This window comes from Annulohypoxylon truncatum (assembly GCF_022578515.1).
Source record: "Annulohypoxylon truncatum strain CBS 140777 unplaced genomic scaffold F4807scaffold_33, whole genome shotgun sequence".
In the NCBI taxonomy this organism is placed as follows: domain Eukaryota; kingdom Fungi; phylum Ascomycota; class Sordariomycetes; order Xylariales; family Hypoxylaceae; genus Annulohypoxylon; species Annulohypoxylon truncatum.
In genome coordinates this window covers 281,729-296,907 of record NW_025953819.1, presented here as the reverse complement: position 1 = coordinate 296,907, position 15,179 = coordinate 281,729, and the positions used below count along the sequence as shown (strand labels likewise).

At 50.6% G+C, this 15,179-nt stretch overlaps 4 protein-coding genes across 4 annotated transcripts; 2 read left to right on the top strand and 2 right to left on the bottom strand.

Annotated features, from left to right (window-relative positions):
* Window positions 1–46: 46 nt before the first annotated feature.
* On the bottom strand, window positions 47–1,606 carry F4807DRAFT_463547 (uncharacterized protein; the record flags this gene model as incomplete). Its single annotated transcript, XM_048002001.1, has 3 exons — window positions 47–490; window positions 663–1,289; window positions 1,340–1,606. 3 exons carry the CDS (start codon window positions 1,604–1,606, stop codon window positions 47–49), a joined length of 1,338 nt encoding a protein of 445 aa, XP_047851121.1.
* A 1,637-nt stretch (window positions 1,607–3,243) lies between these two features.
* On the top strand, window positions 3,244–4,636 carry F4807DRAFT_226605 (short-chain dehydrogenase/reductase SDR). Its single transcript, XM_047994114.1, has 4 exons — window positions 3,244–3,368; window positions 3,430–3,686; window positions 3,758–4,395; window positions 4,459–4,636. Exons 1-3 carry the CDS (start codon window positions 3,332–3,334, stop codon window positions 4,310–4,312), a joined length of 849 nt encoding a protein of 282 aa, XP_047851120.1. The 5' UTR covers window positions 3,244–3,331; the 3' UTR covers window positions 4,313–4,395; window positions 4,459–4,636.
* F4807DRAFT_226546 (uncharacterized protein) lies at window positions 4,402–6,045 on the bottom strand. The gene is made up of 3 exons (XM_047994113.1): window positions 5,475–6,045; window positions 4,901–5,385; window positions 4,402–4,837 (listed from the first exon to the last, which is right to left on the bottom strand). The coding sequence occupies exons 1-3, from the start codon at window positions 5,649–5,651 to the stop codon at window positions 4,492–4,494; spliced, it is 1,008 nt and encodes a 335-aa protein (XP_047851119.1). The 5' UTR covers window positions 5,652–6,045; the 3' UTR covers window positions 4,402–4,491.
* An 885-nt stretch (window positions 6,046–6,930) lies between these two features.
* On the top strand, window positions 6,931–14,409 carry F4807DRAFT_463544 (polyketide synthase; the record flags this gene model as incomplete). The annotated part of the gene is made up of 5 exons (XM_048002000.1): window positions 6,931–7,012; window positions 7,072–7,852; window positions 7,940–8,051; window positions 8,104–11,562; window positions 11,617–14,409. 5 exons carry the CDS (start codon window positions 6,931–6,933, stop codon window positions 14,407–14,409), a joined length of 7,227 nt encoding a protein of 2,408 aa, XP_047851118.1.
* Between the last annotated feature and the right edge of the window lie 770 nt (window positions 14,410–15,179).

Below are 15,179 nucleotides of genomic sequence, written 5' to 3'. Positions count from 1 at the left end.
TGATGGCAACTGGAGATCGTGATGAACCCATCCGAATGCCACATCTCTAAGAGTCCTGCACACCTAGCCCCTCAAGCAGCTTCGCCTTGGCCGTGCTCACAAACTGGTTCATCTGCTCGGCCGAGTGAAACGACTCGTTGTAGACGGCGCTGAGGTTCAACTGATCACGAAAGGTCCAGACGAAGGTCGCGGCCTGTCGAGAGAGCATCTCAACCCCGACACTAACCGCCTTGACTTCGAACCCGGCCTCCGAGGTACCATACGATCGTCTAATTATTTTCTCCGCGTTACCGATACTGCTGATGTCGACATCACTGGGCGGCGGCTGGTCCCCTCCGCTCTGCGACAGGTTGCGCAGCAGCTCGCCCAACTGCGCCGCGTACTCGCGGTGCGAATCGAGGTAATCCCGTGTGATACCCTTCCGGTACTCGTCCCGGTAGCTCTGGAGATGCTCCGCCCAGGACGCTCCGGCCTCAACGCGCTTCATCCACTGAAAAAAAAAGGGTGAGTTAGTAAATACTCTTACTAATTAGAAAGAACAATCGTGTGTGTCTCAGGAGCGGATGTGCTCCTTTGGGAAATAATGACTCGCCAAAAAAAAAAAAAAAAAACCAAAAAAAAACCACTAGAAGGGTTTAAAACGACTCCCTGAATTGACATACACCAGTCGTATACAGGGCCGCGGCAAAGGCGGGCGTGGAGTAGGGCTCGGGCAGGTACGGCCGCAGCGCGAAGCGCACGGTGCTAGTGTAGTGCCTGTCCCTAGCCGCCGCGTCGGCGAGCACGTAGTTAGCAGCAGCAACACTCGCGTGCACCGCAACAGTCACACTGACGCCTCGCGCCTTACAGGCCGCCACGATCTTCTCCGTAGTCTCCGGGCTGAGCACGAGAGCAGCGCTGCGCGTCCCGGCTGGCAGCGTGGCTGCATCACCCAGATACGGGATCCCCACCGCGCCGACAACATGGGAAAACGCGTTCACGAGGGCGGCGCCGCGCTCCTTCAGCTCCGGCGTGGATTCTTTGGGCACGGCGGCGGCGTCTTCGATGGCGGGCGCGAGACGCGCGATCTCGGTTCCCCAGGCAAGTGAGGCCGGGTCAGCGAGCGGCGCCGGCCCGGACGCGAGGGAGAGGAAGGCGTCCAGCAAGAGGAGGACGCCCATCCCGTCGGTGCGCCAGTGCGCCGTGTGGCGAGCAGCTCCCCGGACCGCGGGATGTAGACCAGCTTCGCGTAGGGCGTCGGCTGGAAGGTCGGGATCACGTCCGCGGAGGAGTCGGCGTCGGCGGCGACGCTGAAGGTCCGCGAGGCCCAGGCGTCTAGTGCGGCTCCGTCGGCTGGCACGGTGTAGATGAAGTGCGTGTCGTCGGGAGCTACCTCGGCTGCAAGGCTCGGGTGCTGGAAACGCTGGTGCATCCAGGCGCGGCGGAAATGAGCTGCCAGGTCGGTGGATGCGAAGGACCCGGTGGGAACGATGGTGGCCGTGGAGTTGATGGCCCATTGCTCGCGGTTGAGCGGCAGGCCGGTATCGCCTAGGAGCTTGATGTAGGTTTCATTCTCGCCAATCGGGCGCGAGAAGACGCCTTTCTCATCAGTCTCTTGCCAGGTCATAGTGGTTCTCTTCAATTTTTTTAAATATATGATTTAATATACGAAAGTTGGGCTTGGCTTGAGAATTTTCTATGATGTGGGCAGGGCTTTTATAAGAGATGGTCTCTGAAGTGGGATACCGCTAGCTTTGAACTCCCAGGGGGGTTTAGAGATGTTAGTTAGATCCCACATGACTCCTCTGTAGCTATCATAGTTGGGATGTTGATTTGGATCACTGTTGGGTGGCACCAACAAAGGGCTGTCCGGCTGCCAATTCCATACAAAGAAGCCGGACCGATGCAAGGGGGTGAACTACATAAGTGCCTAACAATTATCTATCTCTTTAGTTGGTATAAGACTGGGTACAGCTTCACCACGATTAGTAACTACACTTCCAACAACCCCTAAGCGTCACTGGCACCCACAAAAGCTTACTTCTAGTTGGTTAGACGCCTCTGGAGATCACTAGGAGAACCTCAACGCTTACGGGCTGAAAGGGCCCGCACTATCGCCGATGTACAGTAAAACCTCACCATAACGATATAAAAAAAACATAACTTCTAGATTGTTATAGAAAGGTATCGTTATAGGAAAATAGACCCACTTTGGACAGGGGTAATATACCTTTTACCTGTATTTACTAGTAAAATCTACGTAACGTTAAGTAAAAAAAAAATACCTCCTAATTATCGTCTGCTTACTCTCCTGAGCTTTTCTAGACCTAAGCTCCCATTCCTCCCTCTTTAACGCCTTAATAAGCCCTGGATCTTTAATAATGTTTTGCTCACACTAAGATAGAAGCTTTTAGCACGCTGCCAACGCGTTAGCTACGGGGATCTCCTTAAAGCTTGCTGCCTTTCTTTTTTTAGGTCTTCTTCCTAAACCGTATATGCCTCAACCATCTCTTCAAATAGATCTTCAAAGCTACTAGGTAGTAAAGGGTTTAACAGTCTAGTTAGGAGGCTTAATGAATTCACTTAAATCTATTGCTTCCTTTATAGCCCCTGAGCTCTCTAAGTCTCGAAGCTGGCCCTCCATTGTTTCCTGAACCCTTGACTATTCAACCTTATAAGGGTCCCAACGTCATGTGATGGTGCAATAGGTTGCATATACTAGTGAGGCTAAGCTCGGAGCGTTTCATGCTGGAGGCCACCCTTGGTGGCACAATAACCCTGAGTTTTTCCGAGCCGAAGGTTCGATTCCTCGGTATCGCACTTTGACAACTTTTGAAGCCTTGCAACGTCGATAAGCGTATGGCCTCCCCCTTCAAACAGCTTTAATTATCCCTGGACTAAATCAACTGCCAAAATAGCTTCAAGTAAGTTGTCAATTAAACCAGCAACCTTGCAGCTTTGACCACTGCGAAGCTGAGCTTTTAAGAACCTGTTCTCCTGCACCTAATTGGTCAAATGGCCTTAAGAAGTACTTTTATGGCTTAATAATCAACTGTCTATGCCCGCTATTCCTGGTCCTCCATCCAATTAACGGCCACGCTTTCCTGGAGCTATCGGTGTCACACAAGTTTAGGGCCGGACTTCAAGGGATTACCGCGATAGGAAATGTGTGGTAAGAAAAAGGTGCTGTTAGAAGGCCACTGCTTTAGACCCACAATATCCCTTTGTAAACTCAGGATACACAATATCCCTTCGTAAACTCGGGGTAATAAGAATCCACAATATCCCTTCGTAAACTGAGGGTATTTCTCAACTCTAAACTATCTGCTTGTGAAGAAAAGCGTTATATAGTATGGAAGTCAAAGGTGTTGTTCTCGTGACAGGTGCCGGTATGCGTCCCATTCCTTCATCGCTATCTGTCCGACAAGAATCTGGCACTGATAAAAACAGGTGGCGGTATTGGCCGGGCGGTCGCTCAGCGAATGGCTTCTTTAGGTGCCGATGTGTTGGTGTGCGCAGACCTTAGCCTCGACGCTGTCGAAGAGACAGCGACTCTATGCCGAAATATCCACCCCCCGAGGGATCCAGGGTGCTTCAAAGTAGCCGCACACCAGTTAGATGTGCGCGATGAGGCGAGCGTGGATGGTCTTATAACTCAAGTTGCCAAGACTCATGGCCGCATCGACGTGCTTGTCAACACCGCTGGGGTAGGTACCTACCTAGTCTTCGCTCATCTGGATTCTTACCTCATCATGGCTTCTGCTGAAAAATAATCTAGTTCGGGGCCGCAAATCAGACACCCATCCGCGACATGTCCCTCGCTGACTGGCGTAGCCTCGATGAGGTGCACAATATTGGCTGCTTTTTATTGACCCGTGCTGCATTGCGTATCATGGACGGACAGGATGCTGTGGCGTCAGTCCCGACCGCCAACGATCGACCTACCAGGGGAGCGATCGTCATTCTCACGTCGCTAGCCTCGGAGGGTGCATTCTTGGGGGTAGGTAATTACATCGCAGCGAAACATGCAGTCAAGGGGATGGTGCAGACAGCGGCCATCGAGAACGCTGCAAGGGGCATTCGGGTCAACGCCGTCGCGCCATCATATGTTTCAGGGCCGATGATGGACCAGTTCCTCGAGTCATCCCCGGAGGTCAAGAAAGCCCTGCTTGGTGATCTTCCCATGGGAAGGCTGGTCAAACCCAGCGAGATTGCAGATGCAGTGGCCTTCCTTGCCTCTCCGGCCTCGAGCTACGTGAATGGACATACGTTGGTGGTTGACGGCGGTGCGTCACTGGCACTGTCGAATACACCATTTGAAGGAAGATCTTAAAGTTGTCTAGGTACTGAATAGTTCGGTCAATGAATTTCTATCTTGATACATATATTCACGCAGTCAGCGTCGAAACTACCTAGGTACGTAATGATGGAAGTAAACACCGAAAAAAGCACTCCTCACCATATCATCTTCATAGTTAGGTACGCTACCATTTTGAGCGTGCAAACATACCCTTAAAACTGGCTCTTATGAGTGCCTTCGACATATGTCTCTTGTTGGGTGGACAAGTGTGACGGATAATCCTCCATGCGAACGAACTGCCGTTGGTAGTGTCCACTAGTGAATGAGGACGACGGCTTCGATTCTCCTCGGCTATCGGGGAAAGCACCCTTGACACCCTTCTCGTGTACACGCCTGAAGAAGCGGAAGATATTGGGTAAGCAGACGGAGATTAGCGAAATGGGGCCTTCGCATTGCACCCACTCAAGGTATCCAACGGGCCTCCAAGTGAGGTCGTCGAACACATGAGAACCAGCTCGCGCAAGCGTCACCAGACGACCAATCGAGACAACAATAACGCTAAGCGCGAGAGTTAACAGGAGTGGCTACGACTCCAAGATTCTGCCAGAAATGGAAACTTACCAATAGCCGCAAAGAAACAGCACCCCGACCATGATGCGGCGGGAAACCGGCGCCTGAAGACGCCAGAGCAGCGGCATTGGCATAATCAGGATAAGTAGATCAATCACCATGCTGGGGATTGCGGTGCCGATAAACCAGCCCCACTGCGAAATACACGTCGATCCCGGGACAGGCTCCCACGCGGCGTTGACGGGTGTGCACTGCAAGAAAACGTTGATCGTGGCCGAGACCAGCCAGGCGGCGTTCATGGCGCCGACAATCCATCGCGCGACGGTGAACCACTTGCTAGTGCGTTCGAAGACACGATGGTAGAAGAAGAGCGCTGAGAACTTGGGGAGCGAGATATTGCAACTGTAAAAGATAGTGGCAATGAAGATCATCTTGGGGCCCTCCGCTAGGTCAGCCGGCGGGATAGTAACCGCATGCTTGCCCAAGCCGAGACGGGTCCACCAGAGGATTACGGCAGTTTCCGAGATGATGAATGGCTGTATTTGGATCAGTCTGGAGGTTTATTCGCGGATTTAAATAAATGAATCAAGAAAAAAAAAAAGAAAAAAAAAGGTCAAGCACCTACCAGAGTGATCGCTGCGAACAAGTCATCCCATCCCCAGTGGTGAGAGGGCGCAACGTAGTTAGACCAGAAGCGCAAGCTCAAAGCCAAGGTCGACGAGATCAGCATGACGGTACACAGCGCGATCAGGTTTGGCTGCCTGCTCTCGTCCGCCTCGGCGGCGGTCAATTGCGTCGCCATGCCGGGCAAAGAAACAAATCTAAGCGCAAGTTCAAGGGCAATTCGGATTATAGAGTGGAGTGGCCGAAGTTACTCTCCGTCTATATATATTCATTGAATGGAGTGGACTTCCGAAGACACTTAAAGTCATTCCTCATCCCTTGATTAGATCGGCGTGATCAATTTTCGAGGTATATCTTGATAGTTGCACGACTGGCAACTGCATATGCATGTGCCTGGCAAAGTCGGAGAGCCTTATCGCTCGAGGATGGGCTATACCTACCATATTATAAGCATCGTGAAACCCATAAGCACAGCCTGCCTCCAGACATAGTTTCCAATGCAGGAAAACGTTAAAACAAGCACCCATCGACTGTGTCTCAGTACCACCAACTTGTTTTCGTTGGTTACATCATCTTCTTTAGCATCGTCACCTCAATACGAAGGCCTTAGTTAAACAAGAGGGGCGTCTACGAGGCCCTCTTAACCTGCTTGGCTCGGAAGCATTTAGCGACGTTGGCGGGTTGAAGTTGTCATGCTTGTATCTGCGGATAAGTGCTTCTGCGGCGTGTCTAATACTGCAGCAACCGATTAATTCGGCACCCAATCAACCTTCTCAGTTATGAACCAATATAAACACGAAAATTCAAAGTGCTAATGAGACGTGATTGTCGGTCCTTTTGAACACTATGGCGAGGCTGTTGCAACCTATATATGCACGCATGTGGTTATGTTGAACCATTTAGAAACATACCTAGGTATGTGCATGAAAATGTCTTTGCAGGTCTAGGGGGAAGCCCCCCGATGTCATGAATCGCATCATTCTCGTTATTCGGATATTAGTCCTGTCAGTCTATACTTACCGACTGCTATGTATAAACTGTGTGATTGAGCGAATCATTTTGCTCTCAAGCTACCCCGGCGGAACAAAGGCTTGGAAGGTCATGGCCACAGCGACGCGGGAGGTCAGCGGCAATGTGTTCCCAATATATTAACAAGCATGCGAAAGTTGGCATGAAACTGATCAACTAACCAACCTCCAATTGTTACCGCAGCGGCTGCAGTGCCGCCAATAATATTTCTTCTAACTTTTGGGACCTGGGCATCGCGTTGGATACCTAATATGTGCACTGTTGTAACGATGGCACCTCAAACAATGTCACACTCCTTTGCTTCTAGTTCTCGCCGAGTGACACACACGATGATATCCAAGCGGTTTATGTCGGCCCCATCGTTTGAACTCCTTCTCAGTGTAGAATGACTTCAACTTAGATGTGGATAGACTTTCTTTATGTCGATCATGGAATTCCAAATAAACGGTGATGGAATATTGCAGGAGGGATTCAACATTCAGCGGGAGCCCATTGCGATAGTGGGAATGGGTAGATACCGTTTGACCTCCTTATGGACACCGATTAGAATACTGACCATAGACTCTTAGGCTGTCGCTTACCTGGCCATGTCTCTTCGCCGTCTGACCTTTGGGACCTTTTGGTCCAGAACAAATCCGGTCACTGTAGGGTGCCCATGTCTCGATTCAATGTGGATGGATTCTATCATCCTGACGCTGAACGACCTGGAAGCATCAACTCGACGGGCGGATATTTTCTTCAGGAAGACTTGCGGTCATTCGACAACGCTTTCTTCGGTATCAACAACCTTGAAGCGTCATATATGGACGCACAGCAAAGGAAGTTGCTGGAAGTCGTGTACGAATCATTTGAGAACGGGGGAGTTCCGCTGTCTAAGATCCGAGGCTCCAAGACAGGCGTCTACGTTGGGAATTTCACTAATGACTATATGATCATGCAGTACAAAGATCCCGAGTACTTTTCACGATATAGTGCTACAGGTTCTGGCCCAACTGTCCTATCAAACCGAATTTCTCACTGCTTTGACCTGCGTGGCCCATCCGTCGTATTAGATACCGCATGCTCATCGTCCATGTACGCCTTGCACTTTGCATGTCTGGCTCTTGATTCCCATGACTGCGATGCGGCGGTCGTCGCAAGTGCAAATTTGATCCAATCAGCAGAGCAGCAGTTGATTGCTGTCAAAGCCGGAATTCTGTCTCCAGATTCGACTTGTCATACGTTCGATGAATCAGCCAACGGGTATGGACGAGCGGATGGCGCATCGTCCCTCTATCTCAAGAGGCTGAGTGACGCTCAACGAGACGGGGATCCGATTCGTTGCATCATTCGAGGAACTGCGGTCAACGGGTATGTACTGGGCTATCTCTCATCCTTTTCTCTTTGGCTGGAGAAGGATGGGGTACACTTGATGAGATATAACTGACAATTTCCCAGCAATGGTCGTACTCCAGGTATTGTACAGCCCAGTATCGATGGCCAAGAAGCAGTCATTAGAGCGGCGTATAGGAGAGCTTGCCTTCCCACAGATGGAACCGACTACGTAGAGGTAAGAATTTGACCTTATAGGTAAACCACCATCTGACTGGTATAATATCTAGGCCCACGGAACCGGCACTCAAGTCGGCGATCCCATCGAAATCGAAGCGATCTCTCGTGTTTTTCATCACATGACTGGAAAGCCAACTGCTGTCGGTGGTATCAAACCTAACCTCGGACATAGTGAAGGTGCCAGTGGTCTCTCAAGCATCATCAAGCTGGCACTTGCTCTCGAGCACGGCGAGATCCCAGCAACCATCGGCATTAAGAAGATCAATCCAAACATCAAACTTGACCAGTGGAATCTGGATATTGTAAAGGAAAATCGTCCATGGCCCAAGTCTAGAGTCGCCCGGGCAAGTGTGAATTCCTTTGGGTTTGGCGGCGCGAATGGCCACGCAATTCTCGAAGCCGCGCCGGTGTGCTCAAGGGCCCTCTCCAACGACCGTCTCTCAATGGGTTCTTACACATGCAGTCGTGGAAACGGCAACGTTTCTACGAACATGATACCGCAGATGAATCCAACTCTTCTCACGTTCTCAGCGCGGACGGAATACTCCATGAGCTGCCTAGTCAAGAACATTGCGGACTATGTTTCTCGCTCAGACAGCCGCATCAGCCTGACGGATTTGGTGTATACTTTGAATGGCCGTCGGTCTCGTCTCGCCGCGAGAGGATTCGCTATTGTCACCCCTCAGACGTTGGCCGACGATCTTGATCCCGCAAAGTTGATCAAGAATCAACTCGAAACTGAAACTCTTCCACTCGCGTTCATTTTCACCGGCCAGGGAGCTCAATGGCCCGGCATGGGTGGCCAGCTATTCCATCAATATTCCAAATTCCGAGAGTCGATTCGGTATCTTGACTCTTGCCTCGCCGGTCTCAGTACTGAGGACATGCCCGGTTGGACATTGGAGGATACACTTCTTGCTCCAAGTGAGAGCAGTGACATTGACTTGGCCGAAAAGTCACAGCCCATCTGCACAGCCGTCCAGGTTGCATTGATCGATCTTCTCAAAGAATGGAATATAAGGCCTAAAGTGGTTATTGGGCACTCATCCGGAGAAATTGGCGCCGCATACGCTGCTGGTCATCTCAGTGCCTACCGGGCTATTATGGCTGCCTACTTCCGTGGTCGTACGGTTGTCCAGCATGCACGAGTCGGTGCTATGATAGCAGTTGGTCTTGGTAAAGAAGCTGCGCAGACCTTTATTACTGAGCATGATTTGACCGAGCAGATTTCATTGGCCTGCGATAATTCTCCTGAGAGCACCACTTTGAGTGGCGACGCTTACGCGGTAGAGAAGTTACTAGCCATTCTACACCGCCAAGGAATATTCGTGCGGAAGCTCAAGACCAACGACAAGGCATACCACTCAAAGCACATGAAGGAGATCCGCCATATATATCAGCAGTCGCTTGAACGAGTGTGGCATGCGGATCAACAGCTAGGAAGTAAGAGTGCGTCCAACGGAGACGTACCGCACCAGATCATTGATTCTCACGTTCGCATTATTTCGTCGGTCACCGGAGTCGAGTTGACTTCGGGTGACATGGCTACTATAGCATACTGGGTGACGAATCTGGAATCTCCGGTCAGATTCTGCGACGCGGTCAAGGGAATGTTTGGAATCGGTCGATATCACTTGCTGGAACTTGGCCCTCATTCTGCTCTCGAGCTTCCAATCAAGCAAATTGCTGCTTCAGAGAACCGAGCTCCAGATTATTACGCTTACAACCCAGCGCTTATTCGCGGCAAGGATGGTGCAGTCACTTTGCTGTCCCTTGTCGGCTCGCTCTTCCTTCAAGGGAACGATGATTTGCCTTTGGAAAATATACTCCCAGATAATCTTGTGCCTGAATCTTTGGAACGCCGTGTCTTGACCGATCTTCCCCATTACTCCTGGGATTACACTGCGCCAACGCTATGGACCGAGTCACGAGCAGTGACCGAGTTCCGAAATCGCCCGTTCCCACGACACGATTTGCTTGGCTCTCAGATCCACGGAGCGAGCAAGTTAACAACTACATGGCGTAATATCGTCGATGTGGATGAGGTTCCTTGGCTCAAGGACCATTGCCTTGGACCTTCCGTCGTGTTCCCGGCTGCAGCATACCTGGCAATGGGAGCTGAGGCAGCATGTCAGGTGAACGGGATTCACCTTCATGACTGTCCAGGAATCGAAATGCGCCACTTCAATTTTCTCAAAGCCATGGATTTTCATGCCGAGCACCGACCTCGTCTCGAAGTTGTCACGGAAATGCGCAGGGCTTATGTTACCAGCGTCCTCGCGTCAGATACCTGGTGGCACTTTACAGTTTCGTCGATCTCAGGTGAAGACTCGTGCGCGACAATCCATGCGACTGGGTTTGTGAGTCTCGCTAAGACGGCACAGGTTCTATCGCGAACCATCAACCTAGAAAAAGACACCATGGAGCAGCAGGCTACTCGCGTGTGGTACGACAAGTTCACCAAGGAAGGCCTGAACTGGGGTCCAAAGTTCGCTGTAATGGAAGACATCTACTGCGATCGTGCAAGAAAGGCCGACGAATCTCTGGTTGTCACTCACCTGCTCCGTGGCAATCAGACTGGGCCTGGCCAGTCTTGGCAGTATATTGCTCATCCCATCAGCATCGATTCGATGCTCCAAACCGCGTTCGTAGCGACCACAGGGGGTTGGGTTCGAGAACTGCGCGCCACTGTTCCTGTGAAAATGGACAAGGTTTTGTTCTCATCCCCAAGCCTACTTGACATGGATTTGGGGAAAACATGGGCCATTGATGCCAGATCAAGGCGTGTCGGTTTTGGAACGGTTGACATTGACGCTGAGCTCTACAACAGTTCCGGCGAGACTTTGATTCGCTTAGAGGGGGCACGATGCATTGCCTATCAAGGTAATACGCAACAAGAAGCTCTCGAGGAGCGAAACCCCATGTGCCGCGTGGCCTGGAGGCCGGATATTATGTTGATGGAAGCGGGCATTAATCCCGGTCTCGTCAAATACACGGACTGGTTTTTGCAGAGGTTTGCAGGCGAAAAGACAATGCCAGAGTCGTTGATCCGGCTAGCAGGTGCGCTCGACCTTTGCACCCATAAGAACCCGAAAGGTCGAATCCTTTTGTTGAATGCGGATGAAGACACGCGAAACGTCCTTCTAAATGCCCTTAAGGCAAAATCCCCTTTAAGACGTTTTGAAACCTTTACACAAGCAACTTTCTCCGAAGGAGGACTTCGTGGTCGTGAAGTCTCGTCTACTGAATCAGGCTCTGACTCTATGGACGAGGCTATCTCAAAAGAAACCAAGTTCGACATCATTTTTAGTCTTGGAGCGTTGCCAACCGGAGTTAAGGACTGGATGGCGACTCCGACAACGCTTATCACTGGGAAGAAGGTCGAGGAAAGCGCATATGCTGCGTATAGCATCAAAGCCATTACCGGAAATACTGACGAGCCTGTCAATATCACTATAATCAGTGAGAGATCGAATATCCGAGAACGAAAGAAGTGTGACGTCGTCATGGTGCGTCTCATGATTGCATGCAACGATTTTGAATCTTGACTGACATGACGATAGGTAAACCGAACAGGTCAGCAATCTGCACTAGACTCGAAGATTCATAAAGCTATGGAGTCTTACTTTGGGCACTGTGTGCCCCTGATTGGAATATCTGATGTTAACGATGAGACTATTCCGTCTCGGTCCGTGGTTATCTCGACCATCGAATCCAAGGAGCCTATCCTTAGCACGATCAGCGAAGAACAAATGCGCTTTGTCAAGACAATGACAGATCGCGCTTCACTCATCCTCTGGGTATGCCATGGCGACTTCATGGCGGGAACCAATCCCGAATTTGCACCAGTCCTTGGCCTTTCTCGTGCCGTGATGCTTGAGCAGCCATCACTTCAATTTGCTGTGTTCGACATTGATGAGACAGAGACCAACATCGACGGTACAGCTTATAATGCCTGCAATGTCATGGATCAGCTGATGAGGAATCCGCATCCGGAACTTGAGTTGAGCCAGAAAGAACAGACCATTCACTCGGCCCGGTGGGAGCCTGCCGATGAGCTAAACGCGCAGTTCCGCTTGAAACAGGACGAAGGGCTTCTGGAGGTGCCTATTGGAAAAGCCGGCCGTTGTCAGCTGCATATCTCTCATCCGGGACAGATGGACACCATCCACTTTATATCTAGAGAGTACACAGAACCACTCCCTACGGATTATGTGGAAATCGAGGTCAAGAGTGTGGGTCTGAACGCCAAGGACCTTTACGTTCTCAGTGCCAAGATCGACACACATAACGTATCGTGTTCATGCGAATGCGCCGGGCTCGTTGTGAACGTGGGCTCGACGGTCACTAACTTCAAACCTGGAGACCGTGTTGTCGCCATGGCACCTGGCCACTTTGCAACCCACGAGCGCTTGCCTCAATGGGCAGTGTGTAAATTGGAAGACGACATGGACTTCACCACAGCTTCAACTATCCCTATTGTGTTCTCAACAGTCATTTACGGCTTGGTTCACCGTGCAAATCTGCAACGCGGAGAGTATGTCCTCATCCATTCCGCCGCCGGTGGTGTTGGTCTTGCTGCAATCCAGCTGGCGAACCATATTGGTGCCGAGATCTTTGCCACAGTGGGTAACGAGTCCAAGAAGGAGTTCCTGGTCAAGGGGTTTGGACTAGACCCGGAGCGCATTTTCAACTCACGCGATGCTTCTTTCCTTCCTGCCATCATGAAGGCAACGGGTGGCCAGGGAGTGGATGTTGTGCTGAACTCCCTCACTGGCGAGCTGCTTCGGAGCAGCTTTGAGGCGTGCGCCGACTTTGGCCGCTTCGTGGAAATTGGCAAGCGCGATATTCTCGACGACGGATCATTGAATATGAATACTTTTGGAAAGAATGTGTCCTTTACGGCCTTTGACCTAAGTAACCTCTTCTACTCCAAGAAGAAAAGCCATCACGACCTGTGGCAGAGACTCTTAGTAGAAAGTATGAACTTAATCCGCAATGGTATCGCCAAACCGTGCTCTCCTATTGAGACTTTCCGTGCGTCTGAGATAACGCAGGCATTCCGGCACTTCTCACTTGGCACTCGTATGGGTAAGTTGGCTGTCTCATTTCAGGATGGTGCCGACCGCATCCGTGTTAAGCCCCAAAGGTACGAAACTACGCTCTCACCGAACAAGACCTATCTTATGATTGGATGTCTTGGAGGTCTCGGCCGCAGTATTTCTAAGTGGATGATCTCGCGCGGTGCGAAAAGCTTAGTCTTTCTTGGGCGATCCGGCTTGAAAACGCCGGAATCTAAGATGTTCGTCGACGACCTCCTTAAGCAAGGTGCCCAGGTCGAAGTTTTCCAGGGAGATGTCAGCAATTATGACGATGTGGAGAGGATCATTCAACAGGCCCCCTTCCCAATTGGAGGAGTGATTCATGCAGCTATGGGCCTAAGCGAGGCTCTCTGGAGCAGCATGTCCCATGCCAGCTGGCACACCAGTATCGCACCTAAAGTCCGCGGGTCGTGGAATCTTCATAACGTGCTATCGAAGGATGGCCGTGACTCGCTACTCGACTTCTTTATCGTCACATCTTCTATCTCTGGCACCGTTGGTATGGCTACTGAAAGTAATTACTGCGCCGCGAATTCGTTCCTTGACGCCTTTGCGCGATACCGTAGCCGGCTTGGACAGCCCGCTGTCTCCATCGGTTATGGCATGATCGCGGAGGTTGGTTACCTGCACGAACATCCGGACATCGAAGCTCTGCTCAAACGTAAGGGAATTCACTCTATCACCGAAGACGAGATGTTGCAAATCCTAGACGTAGCTATCGTATATCAGTCGCCGTCCAAGTGGACGGCGCATTACGATGATCTCGTCGGCGCTCACATCCTGACTGGTATCGAATTCATCGGCCTCAAGGAGCAACGCGACCGTGGTTTCGAAGGCGATAACCACGTCCTCGCAGATCCTCGCGCATCTTTGCTTGCTGCCGCCTTTGCACGTAGCACACGTGGCTCTAATGGTGCAGCTGTCGGCGCTCGCCACGGCCTGCCACCCGAGGTCACCAAGGTGCTAGCCTCGAGTGGACACACCGACAGCGTTTCCGATGCCGTGCAAGGAATCGTCGCGAAAAAGATTGCAAATTTAATCCTACTGCCGGTCGAACAGCTGCGGCCGGAGCAGAAGCTGGGGGAGTTCGGAATAGATTCTATGCTGGCGGCCGAGTTTAGGACCTTCATCTTCCACGCGCTCGGGGTCGACGTTCCGTTCATAACGCTCTTAGATAAACAGATCAGCGTACGAAACCTAACACAAATAATCATAGCAAGACTAGAGAATCGGGAGTTGTCAAGTGCCGCTTAAAGTTGTCATCGTCTTTCAAACTAAAATGCACTAGATAATTGGACACTGATCAGTGTCAGATATCATTCCCAGGGTCATCAGGTGACTAGGAGCTTTATCGTCACGTGTCCTCAATTCAGTCTTATCTAAGGTCAGGTGATCTACGTATTAATAGAGATATCTTCAAACTTTGGTTGCTTATGTGATTTCCCTCTAGACGAGAATGGGTTCAGAGAAGAATTTGTCGTTTGTAGACAGATACTCGGTACGATTAGAGTGATTACCTAGTCTGATAATTCTCTACAACAAGCTTTGCACTTTGGGAGATCTTTTCCGTCCTCGACATAGGTATTATGTAGATTGAAAATCTCATCTATACAGCTGCCGTCTACAATATCTCTCGACAAGCCACCTTAAGGGGGTGCCGCGCTTTGACTACCTAGCGAAATGGGCAAGAATTGCAAGATATTACCGAAGAGGCAGGACTTAGTAAGTAGGTATACTAGGTAAGTATTCAATCTTGTAACAACCAATATTAGCAACTGCTATGAGCCCAACTTGTGTGGCTGTAACTACGAACCTAGACCCAAGTTATAGATTCGCGGCGGAGGATATATTGTTCATCACGGTCTAAATTACTGCATTGCAACCGTACTTTACTTCACTATCACCTCCGCAACAAAATTGTCTATTCTACTCATATGTAGCCGCCTAAAAAGTACAAATCGGATCTAAGTGCATACTAATTGTTATAGCGATAGTTAATCATCATGAAGCAGGGGATAATCGGG